The sequence below is a fragment of the Rhinopithecus roxellana genome, chromosome 2, assembly GCF_007565055.1.
Source record: "Rhinopithecus roxellana isolate Shanxi Qingling chromosome 2, ASM756505v1, whole genome shotgun sequence".
NCBI classification, from domain to species: Eukaryota; Metazoa; Chordata; class Mammalia; order Primates; family Cercopithecidae; genus Rhinopithecus; species Rhinopithecus roxellana.
This window is the reverse complement of record NC_044550.1, coordinates 111234565-111256353: the sequence shown is the minus strand read 5'-3', so window position 1 is coordinate 111256353 and position 21789 is coordinate 111234565. Positions and strand designations below refer to the sequence as shown.

Here is a 21789-nt window from a genome sequence, read left to right as displayed (position 1 = left end):
TGCTATTTTGGAAGTTTGGTTCTTTCCTTTTCTTTTGTCTTCCTCTGACTTTTGTCTGTATTCTAAATGAAAGAGAGATAATGCACTTACAGGAGGGTGCTCTCCTAAATTCACTGTCTCATACTACATTATGTCCGACTTCAGCTCTCATGTTTTGAAGAAATACCTCTTCATCGCTCTATTTTTATTTTTCCTTCTTCTTTTATTGTGAATCTCTTTTACCAAAAACATTTGTAGGGTTCTTCACCAAGATTTCTTTTTATCAATTAGGATGAAAACTAGATCCTGATGTGACCATTTCACCGTGAGTGTAACTTACCTTTTTGACAGCTCCATTAGATCTGCCAGGTTATAAATCTTCATATTTCTGACTTGCCTTGAAATCAGAAAGTGTTTTCATTATGCGAGTCTCTGTGAGCAACAAGCATGAAGGAAGGTATGGCAGGTATCATAGCCCCTTTGACGAACTTATCTGTTTTAACTCAGTGCCGGGGCAGAACATTTACTGCTAACCCTGATGGGTCAACTTTGATTGCAAGTTATGTGTGGTGCATTTTGAATTTAAATAATGTTTCTGAGATTATTCTAAGATCACTTTTCATTTTTATGTATGCAGTAATGTGTTGTGTATAACTTGGATTTCAACAATATTCATTGTTTGAAAGGTAGAAAATTTTCTAAGAATACTAATTATCTTGCTCAAATAATCATTTAAGTGCAACTGTCACTTGATTGTGGTGAATATTTTTAAGTAAAATTATATATTTAAGGTGTGCTACCTCTAATTTTATTGTCATACAAAAAGCAGAGTATCGAGCATGTTAATGTAAATTGTACTTTTAATTTTTTTCAATACTCTAGAACATGTGTAAGCTTAAAAGAATTTGAATTACCCAGGTTTTTCTCTTTTTACATAATAAATAAGAAGAAATCACAAAGGAAGCAGATATTATATTATTATTTTTAATATAACATGAAATTGTTTGACTTTATTTTGACGACCTCACAAAAGTATAAACATAGCAGTGCTGTATATGATCAAAGTAAGAAATTAAAGAGTTACCAGTAATTTATAAACCACAAGGCCATTAACTTTTAATAATGCTGTCTCAAATATTTGATAGTAAATTGCAGTGATAATCAAAGCTGAACCTATGGGACTGTGCTTTGTAGTACTGTTTAATTTAATAACTCTAATAATCCCTTAAGAATATTAGGAAAAATAGGCTGGGCGTGGTGACTCAACGCCTGTAATCCCAGCACTTTGGGAGGCCGAGGAGGGCAGATCACCTGAGGTCAGGAGTTCAAGACCAGCCTGGCCAACATGGTGAAACCCCATCTGTATAAAAATACAAAAATTAGCCAGGCATGATGGTGAGTGCCTGTAATCCCAGCTACTCAGGAGGCTGAGGCAGGAGAATGGCTTGAACCCAGGAGGCAGAGGTTGCAGTGAGCCAAGGTCGTGCCATTTCACTCCAGCCTGGGTGACAGAGCAAGACTCCATCTCAAAAAGAAAGAAAAAAAAAGAATATTAGGAAAAAGATCTTAATGCTTACAGTAGCAAATATTGTGAGTTTATAAATCTGCCAACACCAAGATGTACTATAAGGCCAAGAAGAAAAGGATTGGTATCTAGGGTCTTGTCATTTTTTAAGTCATTGCTTTTAGAGATTTTTTTAACCTCATGTATATTTTTGTTTCTTAGCATAAGAGAGAGGAAAATCAAAAGCTCAAGTAGAGAATTTAAAAATGAGACAAAAGACTGCCCACGTACTAAAAAGTGTTAAACAATTATAAAACTGGAAACTAACATTCAAATTATTTTTTCATTTGTATTCACCTATTTAATATGCAGTATAGTTTCCCTGTAACAGAAGAATGCTTCTGCTATCACGGCTGGATTGGGGTCTCCACACTGGCCTTTGCTAGATAGCACTTTGACCCCTGGCTCAAAGTAAAGCAAGCATTCTTCCATTTAAAATTGAATTTCTACAGTACTGCCTTAATACTAATACTTCCTCTTCATTTCCTTCTTGACAACATGCCTGGAACAAAAATGACAAAAATAATTATTCCTGTATAAATTAGTATGGAGAGCTTTGGGGTCAAACTCTGTGACCATTGCCAGATTTCTTAATTTCTCTGTACATTTTTTCTCACTTGTGAAACAGGAATATGTACCTACAGTTTAAGGTAGCTATGAGATTAAATAAGATAGTGCGTGGTAAGCCCATTGCATAATCAGCTTCAAAAGCTTTCATGAGGATAAATTTCTGTTATGTATTCCACTACCCTTTGCGTTTAGAATCCGTGTAGTTACATTAAACCTAGATTTTTAGTAATTCTTTTTTGAAGTTACTAAGTAATTAAATTGCTTATAACCAACAAAAAAAAAAACCACATAAAATAGAAGAGCACTGTATAAGTCCTTTTTTAAAAAAGTAGCACACAGTATTTTTTAGTTTCAGGGGTTAAAGGAATTGTTTTAGACTCGATATGGATGTGTTAGAATGCTTTAAAAATCGATTCTAGCTAATGGAGAGAATGTTTTTAAAGTGAACTATTGCCATTCCTTCAGTGAACCACATACTACAAGAAAAAAATCACATAAACACTGAAGGAAAGACAAGCTCTTCCTTATAGAAGTAATGAGAATCGCAGTGATTTGCCATGGGGAATTAGAATGTGGGCGCTCTTTTCCCCGTGCATGATCCTCTAATGTCTAGGCCCAGATCAGCAGCGTCTAATTTTAAATGTGCAGTTATCCAAACAAGATGAATGTGCAGGGCAAAGCTGGATAAGAATGTCGATCTTGATGTTAATATTTTTATTCTCCTTTGTAATCGACATATAGTTGGCAAAAGCCAAATGTCTGTGAGATCCCTAAAGACCACAGCTAACTCAGGAGAACTGTAGCCAGCTTTATTTTACATCAGCTGTGGAGATATGGCCCAAGGGAGACACATCCCAGAATAAGCCCCTTGCCATTGTCCTTTACAGTGTTTTAAATCAGTTATTTTATCTTGTCTAGATTTATATTTTGTAAAATGCAAACTGATAAAGCATGACAGCATTCAAGACATAGAGTTAGCAACCAAAGCTTAAACCTCTGTGTGTCTGTGTGTGTGTGTCTGTGTGTGTGTGTGTATTTTTTGTAAAACATTATATATAGAGATTTGGGGAACTTTTTTAAAAACTGGAAAGAAAGACATTAGAAATCATAATCTACTCCCCTAATATTACAGATGAAAGGAACCAAGACTAGAAGAGTAAAATATGTTAGTGACAAAGCCAGGATCTAGATATGTTAGTTTATGTTCAGAGTAAAAATATCAAATATAAGAATTGTCTTCTTTTCACTTTTATCTCCCTAATTTTATATATAAGTAAGATTTTGTTTTTTAATTCTGGATCTTTAATATGTGAAAATGACTTATATTTGAAGTGTTTGATTTTTGAAGTTTTTGAAATTAATGTCAGAACACTAGATTCCTCTTAAAAGTAAATTAGTAATTATATTTTAAAAATAAAATATACGTTTTGGCAGTACAAACCAACTTATCATTTAATTGTTAGCATATGTTTTCTACAGATATATTTTCCTTACTAGGCAGATAATGTACATGCTTGCTAATGAAAGCTTTGTGAGCTATGTGTCTTTGGCACTTATTTTGCATAAATTATAATACTGTGGTTTACTAAAATGTGGGTTAAAGCAAATATATTCAAGACAGGGTGCAAATGTGAATGCAGCAGATTCCAAATAGATGATTTTTTTATTGATAAATAAATTTTAATACAAATTTCACTTCGGTTTTAAGAATCATCAAGATTTTCAACAGAAGGGCTTATTTATTTTAAACCCGAAGCTGCCTTTTTGAAACCTGAAAAAGATTTGAGAAAACAGCCTGCAATAAAAATCACACACGCTTCATAAAACACTACTTGATAGATATCACTTGCACCATTAAGAACTAAACGACAAAGGATGTAATTTCAGTTCTGGCATGCAATATTAATCGAAAGCCTTTAAAACATCTTGCTGATGGGAACTATGACAACGTGACATTGAAGAATTATGAGCTAAAGACATCTATCTTAATCAGATTTTTGAAGTAAATGCCATAAAACATAAAGTTGTTTTGTTCATCTTGACGTTTTTGCATGTTTTGGTGGGAGCATCATTTTCTAGTGTGTTGCTTTAAATGCAGAAACTGCAAAATCAGTATGTAAAAGTATGAGTTCAGTACACAGAGTTGAAGCAAATTTTAGTCAATACACTCTGCATAGACTGGGAATTATTTCTGTAATAATGTATATTTTTTCATCTTTTAAGCCAGTGATTTATCTTAAGCAAACACTCAAATAATATTAATAGATATTTTTGAAACATAATTAGGTGTTTATTTGCCTTTTCTTGTTGTTGTTGTTGGATTATTGTTCTGTTGCCCAGGCTGGAGTGCAGTGGTGCCATCTTGGCTCACTACAACCTCCACTTCCCCAGTTCAAGCGATTCTCCTGCCTCAGCCTCCCAAGTACTTGGGATTACAAGCGCCTGCTACCACGCCTGGCTAATGTTTTTGTATATTTAGTAGAGACAGGGTTTCATCATGTTGGTCAGGCTGGTCTCGATCTGCTGACCTCAGCAATCCACCCGCCTCAGCCTCCCAAAGTGCAGGGATTACAGGCATGAGCCACCGTGCTCAGCCGCATATTTGCCTTTGTAAATTCAGAAATGAAAATAGAAAGCTTTTAAAGACCTCCCCGTAGAAAGAAATTATCTTATGGATATACTAACACATAAACATCTTCTTTTCTTAAAAAGATGGTTAAAAACTTTTCATACTTTATTTGAATAATTGAGAAAAGCCTGGAAATTAACCCCTTACATTAAAATAACACTTCACAGTTTATAAAAAATACTTTAATATACATTATCTCTTTTAATTCTCACAACATTTCCTTGTAAGATTGATCATTACCCCAATTTACAGGTGAGGAATTGGAGTATTTACAATAGGAAATTGATGATATAGTTACTAAGTTTAGGACAGGGAGCTTGAACTGTCCCACTTGCGGCAGGAGCCCAGATGTTATGGGCTAAATGTTTGTGTCCCCAAAATTCACATGTTGAAGCTCTAATACCCCATGTGACTATTGGAGCTAGGGCCTCTAAGGAAGTAATTAAGGTTAAATGAGGTCATCAGGGTGCAGCCCTGATCCTGTAGGATTAGCATCCTTCTAAGAAGAGACACCATCCTGGCTTACACAGTGAAACCCCATCTCTACTAAAAACACAAAAAAATTAGCCGGGCGAGGTGGTGGACGCCTGTAATCCCAGCTACTCGGGAGGCTGAGGCAGGAGAATGGCATGAACCCAGGAGGCGGAGCTTGCAGTGAGCCGAGATCGCGCCACTCACTCCAGCCTGGGCAACAGAGCCAGACTCCATCTTAAAAAAAAAAAGAAGAGACACCAGAAGACCACATTGCTCCCCTGCTGTCTGCCTTGCCTCAGCAAGAAAACAGCCATCTGCAAGCAAGGAAGAGAACTGTCACCAGAAACCAACCGACCCTGCCAGACCTTGATCTCTGACTTCTGGTCTCTAGAACTGTGAGAAAATCTATGTCTATTATTTAAGCCACCCAGTCTATGGCATTTTGTTATAGAAGCCTGAGCAGACGTAATACGTCACATCTGTATTCTCTTCATGATATATCCAGTGCTTATTCATCTCTTCTATGGAAAATTTTAACAAACTGCACTAAACTGTTTGTAGACTCATGAAATAAAAGCTCATACGATCCATGAAAGACTATCTTAGTCACCGCTTCTTTTCGAACCTTTATGTCAAGGGGAACGTTCCTAGTGGCAGTGAGCATCTTGAAGAAAGATGCAGGCTTCCAATCTCAACATATCATGTTTACTACGATTTTAAAAGGCACAACAGGCTGGGCACAGTGGCTCACACCTGTAATCCCAGTACTTTGGGAGGCCAAGGTGGGAGGATCACTTGAGACCACAAATTTGAGACCAGGTTGGTCAATATAGCAACATCCCCATCTCTACAAAACATTTTAACAAATTAGCTGAGGATGGCGGTGCATGCCTGTAGTACCAGCTACTCAGGATGGTGAGGTGGGAGGATTCTTGAGCCTAAGAGTTCAAGGTTGCAGTGAGCTATGATCACAGTACTGCACTCCAGCCTGGGCAACAGAGCAAGACCCTCTCTCTTAAAGGCACAACAAAGCCTTAGAAAATACAGATTATTAATTTCCCAAACAATAATAGGACCTTACATTTGTATAGTACTTGCCGTTCACAGAGCATTGTCATATACATGATCTTACTTTGATGTTGGCCATCATATCTCCCATATTCAGTATTCTTTTCAGCGTACCATCCTGCCTTTCACAGGTGCTCAGTCAAAGCAGCATAAAAACATATATTGGGAAGAGGCTTTTAGTGTTGTATACACACAAAATACATACCCCCAAATTGTTAATGACAGAGAAGGGAATTCAGCAAATACACATGTCTGTGTTAGCTTCATCTATGATTCTATTTTCCTTTTAGTCAAGAGTGATCATTACATGGTTTCCACTTAATAGATCACTCTCATTGCACATGCCAAGAAAAGAAAGGATACCGTGGGTTCCATTGAAGTCCATTGCATCTACATATTTCATGTTCATGATAATACATATCTCTGCCTAGAGGTCATAATATGATTGGAAGGACATTTAAATGAATATTTGATTTGACTTTGATGTAAAGTAGGGACTCAATAAACTACAGATAACAAATAAGATATCAAATAAAATGCTAGAAAAAAATAACTGCAGAATTAATATATTTTTGAGAAGCAAGATCAGTAGGGTCATTGGGAACTTTATCTGTGCTCTTCAATTGTTTATTTTTCGTATAGTTGCTAAAATATTTAAGAAAGAAGAATCAGAAAAAAAGCTCAAAGCAGACTGAATCTTTTTGCTAAAAATCATTTTTAAAATGTATTATAATTGTCTTCATAACTTTTATGAAACAGATCAGTTATCTTTTAATTTTTTTTTTTTTTTTTTTTTTTAGAGACAGAGTCTCACTGTGTTGCCCAGGCTGAATCTCAGTGGCATGATCACGGCTCACGGTAGCCTTAACCTCCTGGGCTCAAGTGATCCTCCCATCTCAGCCTCCCAAGTATTAATAGCTGGAACTACAGGCACATACCACCATGGCCCCATTAAATTTCAGATATTTTTGTAGATGGCCAGGTGCAGTGGCTCACACCTGTAATCCCAGCACTTTGGGAGGTTGAGGTGGGCGGATCACCTGAGGTCAGGAGTTCAAGACCAACATGGTGAAACCCCGTCTCTACTAAAAATACAAAAAAATTAGCTGGGCGTGATGGCAGGTACCTGTAATCCCAGCTACTTGGGAGGTTGAGGCAGGAGAATTGCTTGAACCCAAAAGGCAGAGCTTGCAGTGAGCTTAGATTGTGCCATTGCAGTCCAGCCTGGGCAATAAGAGTGAAACTCTGTCTCAAAAAAAAAAAAAAAGGCCCAGCCCAGTGGCTCATGCCTGTAATCCCACCACTTTGGGAGGCCGAGGCAGGCAGATCACAAGGTCAAGAGATCAAGACCATCCTGGCAAACATGGTGAAACCTGGTCTCTACTAAAAATACAAAAATTGGCTAACATGGTGGTGCTTGCCTGTAGTCCCAGCTACTGAGGAGGGTGAAGCAAAGAGAATCACTTGAACCCGGGAGATGGAGGTTGCAGTGAGCCGAGATAATGCCACTGCCTCCAGGCTGGCGACAGAGTGACTTTGCCTCAAAAAAAATTTTTTTGTAGAGATGGATTTTGTCACGTTGCCCAGGCTGGTCTTGAAATCATGGTCGCAAGTGATCTGCCCATTTTGGTCTCCCAAAGTTCTGGGATTACAGACATGGGCCACTACACCTGGCCTGGTTTTCTTTTAAGCTTGAAAGATGCATCCTAGCCTTTTACATAGTTATTTTTACAATTTGTTTAAAACTTTTTTACATTGAAATCTGAAATAAATTTAAATTGGATATAAAGTGATTTTCACTATATGTACCTTAAGGTGTTAATAGTTATAATACAAGATAATATGGATGAGTTTATTTTTTAAATAAATATATTATTTTTAATGTCTTTAATATAAGATAATATGGTAGGGTATTTTACGACATGAGTTAATACAGTGAAGTTTTCATAATATTTGAAGTACAATTTTTGTACTATCAATCCCTTAAATGTTTTATATATATAACTTAAGATGGTATGATATGGTTTTTAATTACTTTAAATTTTAAATACCCATAACGTGAGATAATACATTTTAAGTTTTTATTATGTATTACCTAAAATAAAGGGAATTTTAAAATTGAAAAACTTTAGACTTCATTGCATGACTCTGATCCTGCTCTCCCCTCAGAAGTTAATTGATATATATAGTTAGGTATAGTTAGAGTAAGTGCTCAATCGTGTGTCTCCTGTTTCCTTTTGTAGTACTCTTCTATACCAAACATTTTGTTTGTGATGTGTTATCTGAAAAGCATAGCAAATTCTGCATTGTTTGAGCTATGTGATTTGCTTTCCTTACTCTTTATAAGCCACCTGTCACAATAATATAGCTTTATTTGCCTTCCACCCTGTCTTTATCTATATTACAAATATGTTTTATTTATATCATATCATATACTCCATTTAAAGTCAATAAAATTTAATTTCACTAAAATCAAATCCTCATAATAAGGTAATAAGGGGAGAGAAAACTGTTGATTGATTTATGTCAATTCTTTATTGTCAAGATTGGGACAGCTTCTTCCTTTTTTGCTTACTCTCTCAGGTAAAAATATTTTTAAATGGGTAGAAAAATATCCTGAAACATACATTGAGACATTTTAAAGGTATTTTTATCCAGTTTTTTATGCATGTATAAAAGATATGTTTTATGTATGTTTCTGTTAGAAATGATTATGCAAAACTAAGAATTTCATAGCAAAAATGTGTCTGAGGCATTATGGTTGACAAGATAAACTACTTTAACTACCAAAAGATAGCCATGTACACTTGTTTTCACCCACTGAAATAATTCAGAGTGCTTGACATTTAGATTAACTGCACACTTTGGAGCAGCAACCACTGAAGCCAGAACGATATCTTTGAAGAGAAGTTACTGCCACACAAGAGAAGTTGCTTTTTAAATAGAAGATAACCAGAAATTCTACTATCCAGTAACAAGAAGAGAATAGCAGAGACCATACTAAATGAGAAAGACATGAATAAATATATATTGTTTAATTTCACAATCATAAGCATGGTATTAGGAACTTTGGAGAAAGCTGTTTCAGGAGCTCTAAAGAAAGCTACTTGCCTTCTAGAACTCCTGCTGGATGTATATTGAGCTTTTTTATTGTCTTTTTCCTTTGAAGTACTCTTTTATATGTAAGCACTCATTATCTTTCTGGTACTATCTGAATGATTTTCTCAGATCTGTTTTCCAATTTAATGGTACTCTCTATAATTGTGTCTACTATATCATTTAAACAATCCAGTGAGATTTTAATTTCAATGTCTGCATTTTTCCTGTTTATAGACATTCTACTTTTGTCAAAATGGCCTCTTTATTTTTTTCACAGTGTCTAATTCTTAGGTTTTTAATTTTTTTTTTTTTTTTTTTTGGTCCTTAATCATTCTGAACAAACTTACAGTTTTATCTGACAATTATACTTACCTCAAGTTTGAGGAAGATAAATGGCTGCTTTTTGTTTTGTCTGTAGACTGTAGTTGAAGGTAGATTGTTTCCTCTTAAATTTTGTAGTTTTAGACCTGTGAACTCATTGAAAGCAAGATTTGGCTGTAGAAATCCTTTGTGAGTTGGTTTGAGAGTATATTCTTTTAAAAATGGTTTGCGGCCAGGAGTAGTGGCTCGTGCCTGTAATCCCAACACTTTGGGAGGCCGAAGTGGGCAGATCACTTGAGGTCAGGAATTCGAGACCAGCCTGGCCAACATGGTGAAACCCCATCTCTACTAAAAATACAAAAAAATTAGCCGGGCATGGTGGTGCACACCTGTAATCCCAGCTACTAGGGAGACGGAGGCAAGAGAATTGCTTGAACCTGGGAGGCGGAGGGAGGTTGCAGTGAGCCGAGATCGCGCCGCTGCACGCCAGCCTGGCAACCGAGCGAAACTCTGTCTCAATAAAAACAAAAACAAAGAACTTTTGATTTGCTTCCTCAGGCAGAAGCATCGCTGACGCAAGACCACTTTTAGTATTAATTTCTTGGCTTGGGGTTCCAGAACCATAATGATAGTTTAAGTTTCAATCTATTATTCCAATCCTAGGGAGGCCCAGGCTAGTGGGTAAAATTTTCCTATCAGGAAAAAACAAGTTGTTTAAAACAACATAGCAAGATTTCTTATTGTTCCCTTTGCAATGAGAACATGTTTTAAATTTCCTCTTGGAATAAGGGCATAACACTTCAAGGGTCCAGGCATTATCTAGGAGTCTCAGTAACAGTTGAGACTTACCTGGTCTTCTCCTTGTTTATTAAAAAGGTTACAGAGGGCTGGGCATGTTGGTTCACGCCTGTAATCCCAGCACTTTCGGAGGCTGAGATCGGGGGAACACTTGAGCCCGGGAGTTCTAAACCAGCCTGGGCAACATAGTGAAAACCTGTGTCTACAAACAGTACGAAAATTATCCAGGTTTGGTGGCACGTGCCCAGAGATAGAGCAAGACCCCGTCTCAAAAAAAAGAAAGAAAGAAAGAAAAAGGTGAGCCAAGTGTGAGGGCTCACGCCTGTAATCCCAGCCCTCTGGGAGGCCAAGGCGGGTGGATCACAAGATGAAGAGATCAAGACCGTCCTGGCCAACATGGTGAAACCCCATCTCTAAAAATACAAAACGTAGCTGGGTGTGATGGCACACAATTGTATTCCCAGCTATTCAGGAGACTGAGGCAGGAGAATCGCTTGAACCTGGGAGGTGAAGGCTGCAGTGAGCTGAGATCGGGCCACTGCACTCCAGCCTGGTGACAGAGCGAGACTCCGTCTCAAAAAAAAAAAAAAAAAAAGAAAGAAAAGAAAAAAGAAAAAGGTTACAGAAACTGGCAGACCTCCTCAGGAAAGCTACAGTACCAGCTTACCTGCGCTTTACATTTTTTCTCTTCCCTCTGCTTTTGGCTTATTCTTTCTTTCCAATTCAGTTAATTGACCAAAAGTGTAAGTTCCACAGGCAGGCTGAGATTGTTGGCTTTTTGTTCATGGATATATCTTCAATGCCTAGAACAGAGCCTGGCATATAGTAAACACTCAAGAGATATGCTAAATGAATTCATCCAAAAGGTATTATATTTAACCCAACAATTCTGGGTGTTTCATATAGCAAGGAAGTTGGAGATAGGTAATCTAGGTTGCCACATTGTCTGAAATAGAAAGTACAGTAGAATCTAAAAAAAAGAGAGAGAACGTGAAGATTTAGATTCAAACTTTGATTATTTCTTCTAATCCTCAAAGAATGACCCTAAAGATGCTAAACCAAATTCTCACTAACCCAGTAAGTACAGTGAATCAGTTCATCTGTGTTCATTTAAGTAATACCTTCTAGGCAGTTTAAGTCTTTCTTTTATACCCTCTTATTTGTCACCAAGGTATTTCATACTCAGTATCTTTTTATAAATAGTTTTACAATCAATTGATGATGAAGGTCTTAGGAGCAATAGTGTTTACTTATATTGCATCTTAACGGTTTTCAAAACACATTTTGAAATTTCATTTGATTTACAGACAACTATCTGACAGATATTTGCGGTGGTGAAAATTTTTACCCAGTACTGTATTTTAACCAAGGGCTTTAGGAGGCATTTAAATGGAAAACTCACTTTCAAACCCTGGGCTTGTGTGAGAATTCTAGAAAAAATATTGAACCACAGGAACTGGTTTATGTGAAAGTGATTTTCTGAGTAAAATGAGGTCTTTCTTTTCCAATTTTTATTATACCATTTTAGGTGGTTATGTTATTAATATAATATTTGAGGGGCTGGAGTGGAAAAGGAAAGGAAAAGAAAACCCCTGAATATCTGTTTTTGTTTTCCGATGAGCTGCACAGACTTTGTGATGTGACCATAAGCACCTGTTTCCTTAACTCAGATTTTCTCCATTTATAAGAAAAATTATTGCCACCTAATATTTTTCCTTCAGAGGGAAATAATGACTACTAAATGTCTGCAATGTGTGTGAGATTTTCTAGACAAAAGAGGCATTTTAATGGTAATTGACTGTTTTCAGTGTCATAAAAATGTTGAATTTATAATACCACCCTTTTTTTTTTTTTACATCTGCAACAGATTTATTTTTTAAAGGAATAGATTGTAATACCACCTTTCTAGTAGCTCCTGAAATGTAACCAGATCAGGGAAGTGTTACCTAAAGTTACCTAAATTTAGAAAATCAAGAAGAAGCAATTTCTGGAAAGCCACAGAGTTGATAATGAAATAAGAGATTAAAGTACACCAAGAGTTAGGCTGGTATTTTCGAAATCAGAAACTAACTCTTGTTTTGTCCTTGTGCACTTGGAAGATCCACTTGAGGCTGTGGCCACTGTGGTTAAAATTCACATGATGGAGCCGGGCATGGTGGCTCACACCTGTAATCCCAGTGCTTTGGGAGGCTGAGGCGGGTGGATCACCTGAGCTGAGGAGTTCAAGACCAATCAGGACAACATGGTGAAACCCTGTCTCTACTAAAAATATAAAAAATTAGCCGGGCGTGATGGGGCACACCTGTAATCTCAACTACTTGGGAGGCTGAGGCAGGAGAATCACTTGAACCTGGGAGGCAGCCGTTGCAGTGAGCTGAGATTGTGCCACTGCACTCTAGCCTGGGCCACAGAGCAAGACTCTGCCAAAAAAAAAAAAAAAAAAAATCATATGATAGTAAAATATACAAAAAAAAGTTTTATACAATTTGTTTTGATGACTTGTTTTTAAGAAAGAGGTCAATTTTGAAGAAGACTTTAAGTTTTGTTTGAGACAAGAGAAAGTAAAGATATAGCCAGGAAGTGATGTGAAAATGAATTTTAGGATACAGAAATGAAGACTTTAATCCTATCCTTTGCAGATCATCCATAAATATGTTTGGCTCCTTTTAAATGTTCGTCAAGTTCAACAATTGAAAAGGAACTGACAGAATTTGGTTTAGTATCTTTAGGGTCATTCTTTGAGCATTAGAAGAAATACTCAAAGACTGAATCTAAGTCTTCACATTCTCTTTTTTTCTTTGACAGTCCAGTGTACTTTCTATTTTAGGCAATGTGGTAACCTAGATTACCTGACAACGACTTTGCTATATAAAACAATATGTGTATCATATTGTATATTCTTGGAGGGCTAAGACCAGAGCGTTTTCATTTATTCCACTTGCTATCATTATTATTCAGGAGTAGGGAAGCCACACGCTGATGAATGAATACCCAGGAGCTGTTTTGTGTAACGGTGCTTCTCAGATTCTCTCACAGTTTTGTGAAATTAAAACTGTTTCTCTCTGTCTGTCTCCCTCCACCTCCACCCAGTTTCTGCCTCTCCCTCTTTGTCCTTCCTTCTTCTGTCCCTGTCTTCCTTTCTCCATCCCTCCGTGCCTCCATTTGTCTTTTGATGACGACTTTACTCAAACTGCTGTTATTCTGAAGCAGCACAGCTGTCCGCCCTCAGCTACTATCTCCCTTCCAGATTAGGGTATTTGTTTCCTGGGGACGTGTGTAGCCAGGCCACATGGAGATGCAGGGAAGGAGGGGAAGGAGAGCAGGGTGAAGGAAGTGGGTGGGACAGAGCAGTTGGAGTCACTGCAGTGACACCTTTCCAACTGTGCACACCTGCTGAAAGCGAGTGCCAGCCCACTCGCCTCCTTTCCTCTCATCTCACACTCACCTTTTATTTCCTCCCACATGAACCAAGCACACACATACAGATACAGACATACACTCACACACAGATATTTTTATCTCACAGCAGGTACTATTTTCTTTCCCAGTTTTCCTGTCTGAAAGTCCATTTCCACTCTGCTCCCCGAAGACCACAGCCCAAGGCTGTAAACCAGGGAGGAGCTGGAGCTGAGTTGCACGGAGCAGCTTGGGAGCTGCCAGCAGTAGCTTTTCGTCTAAAAAAAAAAAAAAAATGAAGCCAGCAAATAAGCCCAGATACGCATTGTTTTGTTTGCTTTCTTCTTGGCATGATCCTGTGGCCATACTAGCTACGAAAAGGTGACTAGGCCAACCTTCATGACTATGAGATCACATTCCTTCCTGTGTGGGAACTGGCAAGACGTTAGTTTTTTAAATTCTTACGACATTTCCTTTTTGCATTTCTTTTTTTTTTTTTTTTTTTTTTTTGAGGCAGGGTCTTTCTATGTTGCTCAGTCTGGTCTGGCCTCACACAATCTTCCTGCATCAGCCTCCCCAAGTGATAGGATTACAGGCATGAACCACTGAGCCTGGCCCTGTGACATTTCTGATTGTAATTTTTCTAGCTGTTAAACACTTTTTTGTCTCTACAAAAAAATTAAAAATTAGCTGGGCCTCGTGGCACACACCTGTCCCGGCTACTCAGGAGGCTGAAGTGGGAGGACCACTTAAGCCCAGGAGTCTGAAGCTGTAGTGAGCTCTGATTGCACCACTGCACTTCAGCCTGGGCAACACGGCAAGACCTGTCTCTAAATAAATAAATACATAAAGCAAACACATTTCCTCTCCAGCCGTATTTGCTTGTGTGTTCTCACTTCTGGTGATGGTGCTATTAGTTGCTGACAAGGCTCTTCCGTTACTTTGTTTTTCCTCATGATGTTCTGCCCTTTATTTCTTCCCTGTTTTTTGTTTGTTTGTTTGTTTGTTTTGTGTGTGTGTGTGTTTTCCCGAGATGGATTCTTGCTCTGTTGCCCAGACTGGAGTGCAGTGATGTGTTCTCAGCTCACTGCAACCTCCGCCTCCTGAGTTCATGCAATTCTGCCTCAGCCTCCCGAGTGGCTGGGATTACAGGTGCACGTGCCACCAAGCCCAGCTGATTTTTGTATTCAGTAGAGGCGGAGTTTCACCATGTTGGACAGGCTGGTCTCGAACTCCTGATCTCGTGATCTGCCCACCTCGGCCTCCCAAAGTGTTGGGATTACAGGTGTGAGCCACTGCACCCAGCCTCTTCCCTGTTCTTGGCACTTACTTTTTATGTCAGGCACTGTTTTTAGATCCTTTAAACAAGCACTATCAAATAAATGAGGCTCAGAGAGATTAAGTAGTTTATTCAAGAAAATATCCCTTGGAAAGTAAATATCCCGTATTCATTGTCATGTGTCTCAATGGCGCCTCTCACCATGCTGATTCATAATAACAGAGTTGCTGTCCGGGGAAAGTCACTAGCAGTTTCTCTTCTTCTCCATGCGGAGCTCCATGAATAGGCCTTACATTTGCCTGGAATTGGGGGCCGGTAAGCTGCTTACACGGTAATCTACCCTCTATCCAATAGCTCCTAGCGTTTTCCTGGTATAATAGTCAACATACTTTATTCCGTGTACACCAGGATTCAAGTTCTTAACCCATGCTAGCAGGTCTAACATGGGAACAGACTGCCTTAAATGGTGCTGTCGAAGAGCTGAGGGAGGAGCAGAGTGACCGCAGTCTTTAATATCTAATCTCTATGATTAATGTGAGTTTTAAAAAACATCTGATATTAATTTCATTCAACATATTGAATAAAAACATGCAGCTGTTAGGCTTTCGTTGGAGTTATGTGAGCAGTGGGATCTCGATAAAGAAAGGCAGGTGGAAGGAAAGAGTGCATTTAATAAAGATACTGTTGGGGTGTGATGCATAATTTCTCATGACCATGGTATCAAGAATTTAATTTTCAAAAAGATACAGAGGAATATTTTGAAAAAAATAATTGACACCTTTTCTAAAATATCTAAAAGCTTTGCTAATCGTAAGCTTTAAAATATTAATAAAAGGAAAACACTGTGTTTGGTAAAATAGTTTATTATATAATATATAAATTTGGTAAAATTTATATATTATAATTTTATAATATATAAAATATTTTTATATTTTATATCTTACATTTTATGTATTATATACTTTATATGATCTTTATATTATTCGCATATCTTAAAAGGTAGATTTTAAATATCAGAACATTTTCAAAGAAAGATTCCTAAAATCCAGTCTTTGGGGTGAGTGGCATGGTTCCTTGCTTGAATGAGATGACCCATCAAGGTGCCATTATATCAATGTCATCAATCAATCAGCACACTTTTGGGAGTCCTTGAAGTACGTGCTAGTGCAAGTACCAGAAAATCCAAATAACTTTGAGTTACAGTCCTCGCCTTTCAGGATCTAAGAGTTAAGTTGGGGAAATACAACATATTTGTTTGCAAATTACCTTATAGTTAAAGGCAGTATGGACAAGCTCAACCTTTTACTACTTTCACTCTCTCTCATTGAATTCTTCACAAATAGTCATTCATTCAGCAAGTATTTATTGAGTGTCTGCCCTTGTGCGGTCCATAGAGCTCAAAGGTGAATCACATGTGAGTCCTGCCCGTAGGGAGCTGAGCAGGGAACATGAGCCCTACAACCTTAACTCCAGCACAGAGGGGAACGCGAATAGAGCCATGAATAAGGGACAGATACAATAAGGTGTCTCCAAGGAGAGATCACTGATTTTGACCTGGAGAAAACAGAGGTGGCGTCACCTTTTTTAGATCTTGAAGTAATTTGGATTTGGAGGTAGAAAGATGGAGGAAAATGTCTTTCCAGAGAGAAGCAACATGGCCTGAGTGGAAAGGTGTAAGGCGTGGAGTGGCTACTTACTCCAAGCGTGGCTAGAACAAGGAATATGCGAAGAGGACACGGAAGGGAGAGCTTGCAAAAATGTATTTTGGGATATCCGTGACCAAATAGAATATTCACCTTTAGAGTTCATTGTAAGTTTGGTAGGCACTAGAAAGCCATTTGGAGTTTTCTAGGAGTAAATCAACATGTTCAGAGATGGGTTGCAGGAGCATTAAACCTGGTGAGGTCTGACTGTCCCGTCTATAACTCACTCAAAGTCATTATATCCAGAACTTTTTTTTTTTTCAATATATGTATCAGTGAATTTGTCTAAAGTGAAAGGCTGCAGTGGCTGTTCTGGTTTTTCTTGTGTGGATCTGCCTAGCTGTGTTAGATTCTTAAACACTTTTATAGTCTCCAAGTCTAGACTCTGTCCTTTTTCCTAGTGTCCATTTTGAACCTTGGTGGCAAAAATTTCCCTGGATATTCAATTGTTCTTTATGTGAAGACTTAAAAAGAGCCAGGTACAGATCCTCACACCTGTAGTCTCAGTACTTTGGGAGGCCTCCGCAAGAGGATCGCTTGAGCCCAGGAGTTCAAGACTGGCCTGGGCAACATAGGGAAACCCCATCTCTCCAAAATTATATTTTAAAAAATTAGCCAAGCGTGGTGGCACATGCCTGTAGTTCCAGCTACTTGGGAGGCTGAGGCAGGAGGATCACTTGAGCATGGGAGGTCGAGGCTGCAGGGAGCTGTAGTCATACCACTGCACTCCAGCCCAGAGAACAGAGCAAGAACTTGTCTCAAAGAAAAAAAAAAAAAACTTAAAAAGAACTGTTCTGTTTTCTGTAACAGAAATAAAATGAAAAATAGTAGTGTTTTTCATAAGCAACCTTTTTGATCTTAAAAATACTCTAAATCATGCAGCTTATTATATTTCCCTCTTTTTGTTGACAAGTAGATTATTTAAAGCCAGATTTGTGTCCCTCTTTAAAAATGTATAGTACTATACAGTAGATATTTTGTCCACTTTATCTTATCTTTCACACTTTTATTTTTCTTGTATTCTATTTTTATTTTTGGTAGTGTTGAACTTTTTCTTGTTATACTTTATATACTTATTCTATCTTGAGTAAATTGGTATGATAAAGACATACTCCAGCTACTTCTTACGTTTTGTAAGCCCAAATCTGTAGAGCTAGCATAGACCCTAACTGAATCTTCAGATTTTGCTCCTGTTTGTGGTCTGCTGCAGAATTTAAATGTCTGGCCAGGCCAGGCACTGTGGCTCATGCCTGTAATCCTAGCACCTTTGGAGGCCAAGGTGGGAGGATCACTTGAGCTCAGGAGTTCAAGTTGTGAGACCTCGTCTCTACAAAAAATTTAAAAATTAGCCATTGAGGTGGCTCATGCCTGTGGTCCCAGCTACTCAGGAGGCTGAGGTGGGAAGATCTTCTTGAGCCTGGGAGGTCAAGGCTGTAGTGAGCTGTGATTGTGCCACTGCACTCCAGCCTGGGCAACAGAGCGAGACCCTGTCTCAGTAAATAAATAAATAAATAAATAAATAAATAAATAAATAAATAAATAAATTTTTAAAAATGTTCCGGCCATCCACCCTATATGATTCAGACTTTGCATGTATTCTGTTCCACCAAATTTTAGATTGAACCCAGCTTTCATCAGCTGGATTTGTTTTATTGGTGGGCCTCCTGATTGTGTTGTCAACTCAAGAGGTTCCAGTAAACACAGCACACTGCTGTGCTGGCCTGGGCAGACCATTGGCAAGAGCATAGATCCTTGTGTGGTGTCTTCTGCACCATAAGTTCTCAGCAGACACTCACAAAATGAAGACGTGTACCTAGGGAAAGCCGCGGCTGCTTATTCTTGAAACCTTAATGGAAGTTTTTCCCAATGGTTATGGTTTTCTTTAGGAATAAGAATTCTAAATTCAACATATTGAAACATAATGATAATGGATCTTAAAATCATTTCTCTTTCAGTAACAACGTTCTTCTCCATAATGCTTTATTTTACCATTTACACAGTGCTTTCATCTGCGACTGACTTAGCAGATTCCTGGAACATCAAGTCTAGAAAATGTCTTCGGGATGAATGGCTAAGTGCATGATGAATAAATGAATAAGTGGGTGCGTTTCGTTGAATTCTTACAACTGCACTAAGACCTGGATGGGACACTAGTGTTTCTCACATTACAGGGGAAAAAACTGAGGTGAAAAAAATCATGATGTCTGACAGAATCAGGGCTTAAATTTGTTATTATAACTTCTAATATTCTGCTCTTTACGTAGTATAGTAGCTAATACAATTTCTTCTATATAATATATATATATATAAAATATCATTCTTTCATGGCAGCATGGAGTCATCTGACCTATACCACTGCTTCTTTTTAGGCAAAGCCATGTTACTTTTTCCTTGGAAACATTTCTCCCTGTTCTCTCTTTGTTTCTATTCCATTGACACCAACCCAGTCAGGCCCACATAACTATAGCTTGTTTGGTTACGCTATCAGCAGCTTCTTGAAATGTACCTTAAAGATATCCATAGGGATTCTAGTCATATACACTGATGCTAAGGAAGACAACTCTAATTAATTATATGAAACCTGAATAATAAATATTTCATGAATTTTAAGCTGTTAGTTTCTCTTTTTCTAACACAATGACAACTGTATGTGCCATTCCCTCAAAAGCTGATTTCAGTCTGAGATTTATACAATCATAATTTTTCATGAACACCAAAGCAATAAACCAAGAAGGATTCCTGCACTTTCTGATATGGGGGAAACTCTATTCTTGAAGTTCCCCCATATCAGAAACTGTAAGGAAGTAGCGATATTTTCATATATTTAGGTGTTATCTCTATCCCTCATTACAAGCATGTGAAATTATTCATTGTTAAATCATATGATATGGAATATTAGAGATCATTAGAAACGTAATATTACTGATGTTATATACTATGAGAGGAGTTATTTTTATCATTGTACCCTGTAAAGAGGTTTGATAATATACATTAAAACAATTACATATTATGTATTCATTTCATGCAACCTGAATTACAATGTTAAACTGTGCTATTTGGCTTAACAATCGCTGCTGGAGTTCACATCATAGATGGAAGCTAGTCCTTGTGTTTCCTATTTTTTTTAATATGTGCGTTTATATTAATAGCATGATTTAATACATCACTTTAAAATTATACTGCATTTTGAACTGCATTTAGTCCAAAATTGACATGTCATGTGTGTGGAACCATAATCAGTTTAGCATTAAATTAAAGAGTCATCTATCTGTTTGGTAAAATGTAGTCTTCATAAATTCTAGCGTGTCCAAAGCTAGGTAATGAGATGGAAAAGTAGGTCTCAGATGTTACATTAATTTTTGAATTTTAACTTATGACTTATTAGCTATACAGAATTTTCTAGCAGTTACAACACAGCATGGTGTTTATGTTTTGAAGTTGCCAGACTCTTTATGATTCTGGTTTAAAACAAAAATATTTGTATCACTGACATAGTGGCATGAGCCTATCTGGTCACCTATGACTTACTTCAGATTGTAGTTACACTGCATACTGTGAAATTGGAAAATCTGTTCTGTGTGTGTTCTAATGGATGTGACGGTCATTAAGTATATGAGTCTTCTGACGTTGTAATCAGATGTGATTCAGTCTGTTAAGTACCCATGAAACAACATCTGCTTCACAGAGTGACCTTCTGCTAAAGAATACTTAGCATCTATTAGTAGATCATAGTGCAGATCTGCCTTATTTGAAATGCACTAAACTAGAGTAGTCTACTGCTGTTTAGCAACTAGCTTGTAATAATTTATTGCAGTTAAATAAAGCTTAAAAAAACTCCATTAAATAATTATAGGGATTATATGCATTGCGAAAACCTTTGTGTTCTACTGAAATTACCCATTTAATTTCAGGGTTGGTTTGTTAAAAAAAAGCTGAAATCTAAAGGCACATTAGGGGAGCTGTCAGATGCTGTTTTCTGTAGGTGTTAATAAAACCAGATGAAAAAAAATCGGAAACAAATTAAAACCAAAAGCAATTTTGCCATCTGTTGTATATTAATTAGAACTTGGTGTATCAAGGGTAAACTTGCTCTTAGAGAATGTCACCGAACACCCGCTTAATAGAATAATATGCAAATTTATTAGGTGATGGATTTATATGCAGTTTTTAATTCTCATTCATCTGCAGTGGATCCCCAAGAAATTGGTAGTGTGTATATACATACATGTATATAATGAGTTCTCTTTCTTTTGTTTTTCAGAGCAACCTGCAAACAATCAAGGCCAGTCTACCCTGCAGCCCTTGCCGCCTTCCCATAAGCAGCACTCTGCACAGCATCATCCGTCCATCACTTCTCTCAACAGAAACTCCCTGACCAATAGAAGGGACCAGAGTCCGGCCCCGCCGGCTGCTTTGCCCGCCGAGCTGCAAACCACACCCGAGTCCGTCCAGCTGCAGGACAGCTGGGTCCTTGGCAGTAATGTACCACTGGAAAGCAGGTAACGTCTAACATTTAAAAATAAGCTAGTCCAACCCGTTCCTCACCAAGAGAAACTGACTATACTTCTATATTCTGGTGTGGTGTTTCGGGTTTTGTTGTTGTTGTCGTTGTGTTTTCTTTTTTCTTCTCTAAGAAGCAGTTCCAGATTGTTGTGATTTTTTCAGTTGCTGGGTCAGTGAACGTGCCCCTTCTTTTCACACATGTTGTTCCCTACAAGAGATAAGAATAATTACTTCAGTGAAACTTTCCCTTACCACTGTTTGTTTTTTTCTCGTCTACAAATTACCAGGCATGTGGAGAAAAGGACAGAGATGTAAAATGCTATTCTCAGTTGCATGTAGCTTGATTTAGTAGACATGTCTAGCATCTTCTTGGTTCTAGACTTCTGTACTTTCTCAGACTATATTT

At 37.7% G+C, this 21789-nt stretch overlaps 1 protein-coding gene across 2 annotated transcripts in view; it reads left to right on the top strand.

The window, feature by feature from the left end:
• TENM3 (teneurin transmembrane protein 3) overlaps positions 1–21789 on the top strand; it is a 489057-nt gene that overhangs the window by 271267 nt on the left and 196001 nt on the right. For both annotated transcript variants that reach the window (XM_030924209.1, XM_030924200.1), the window contains exon 3: positions 21142–21379. In XM_030924209.1, the coding sequence (XP_030780069.1) occupies positions 21142–21379 (238 nt within the window). The remainder of the gene's footprint in view (positions 1–21141; positions 21380–21789) is intronic.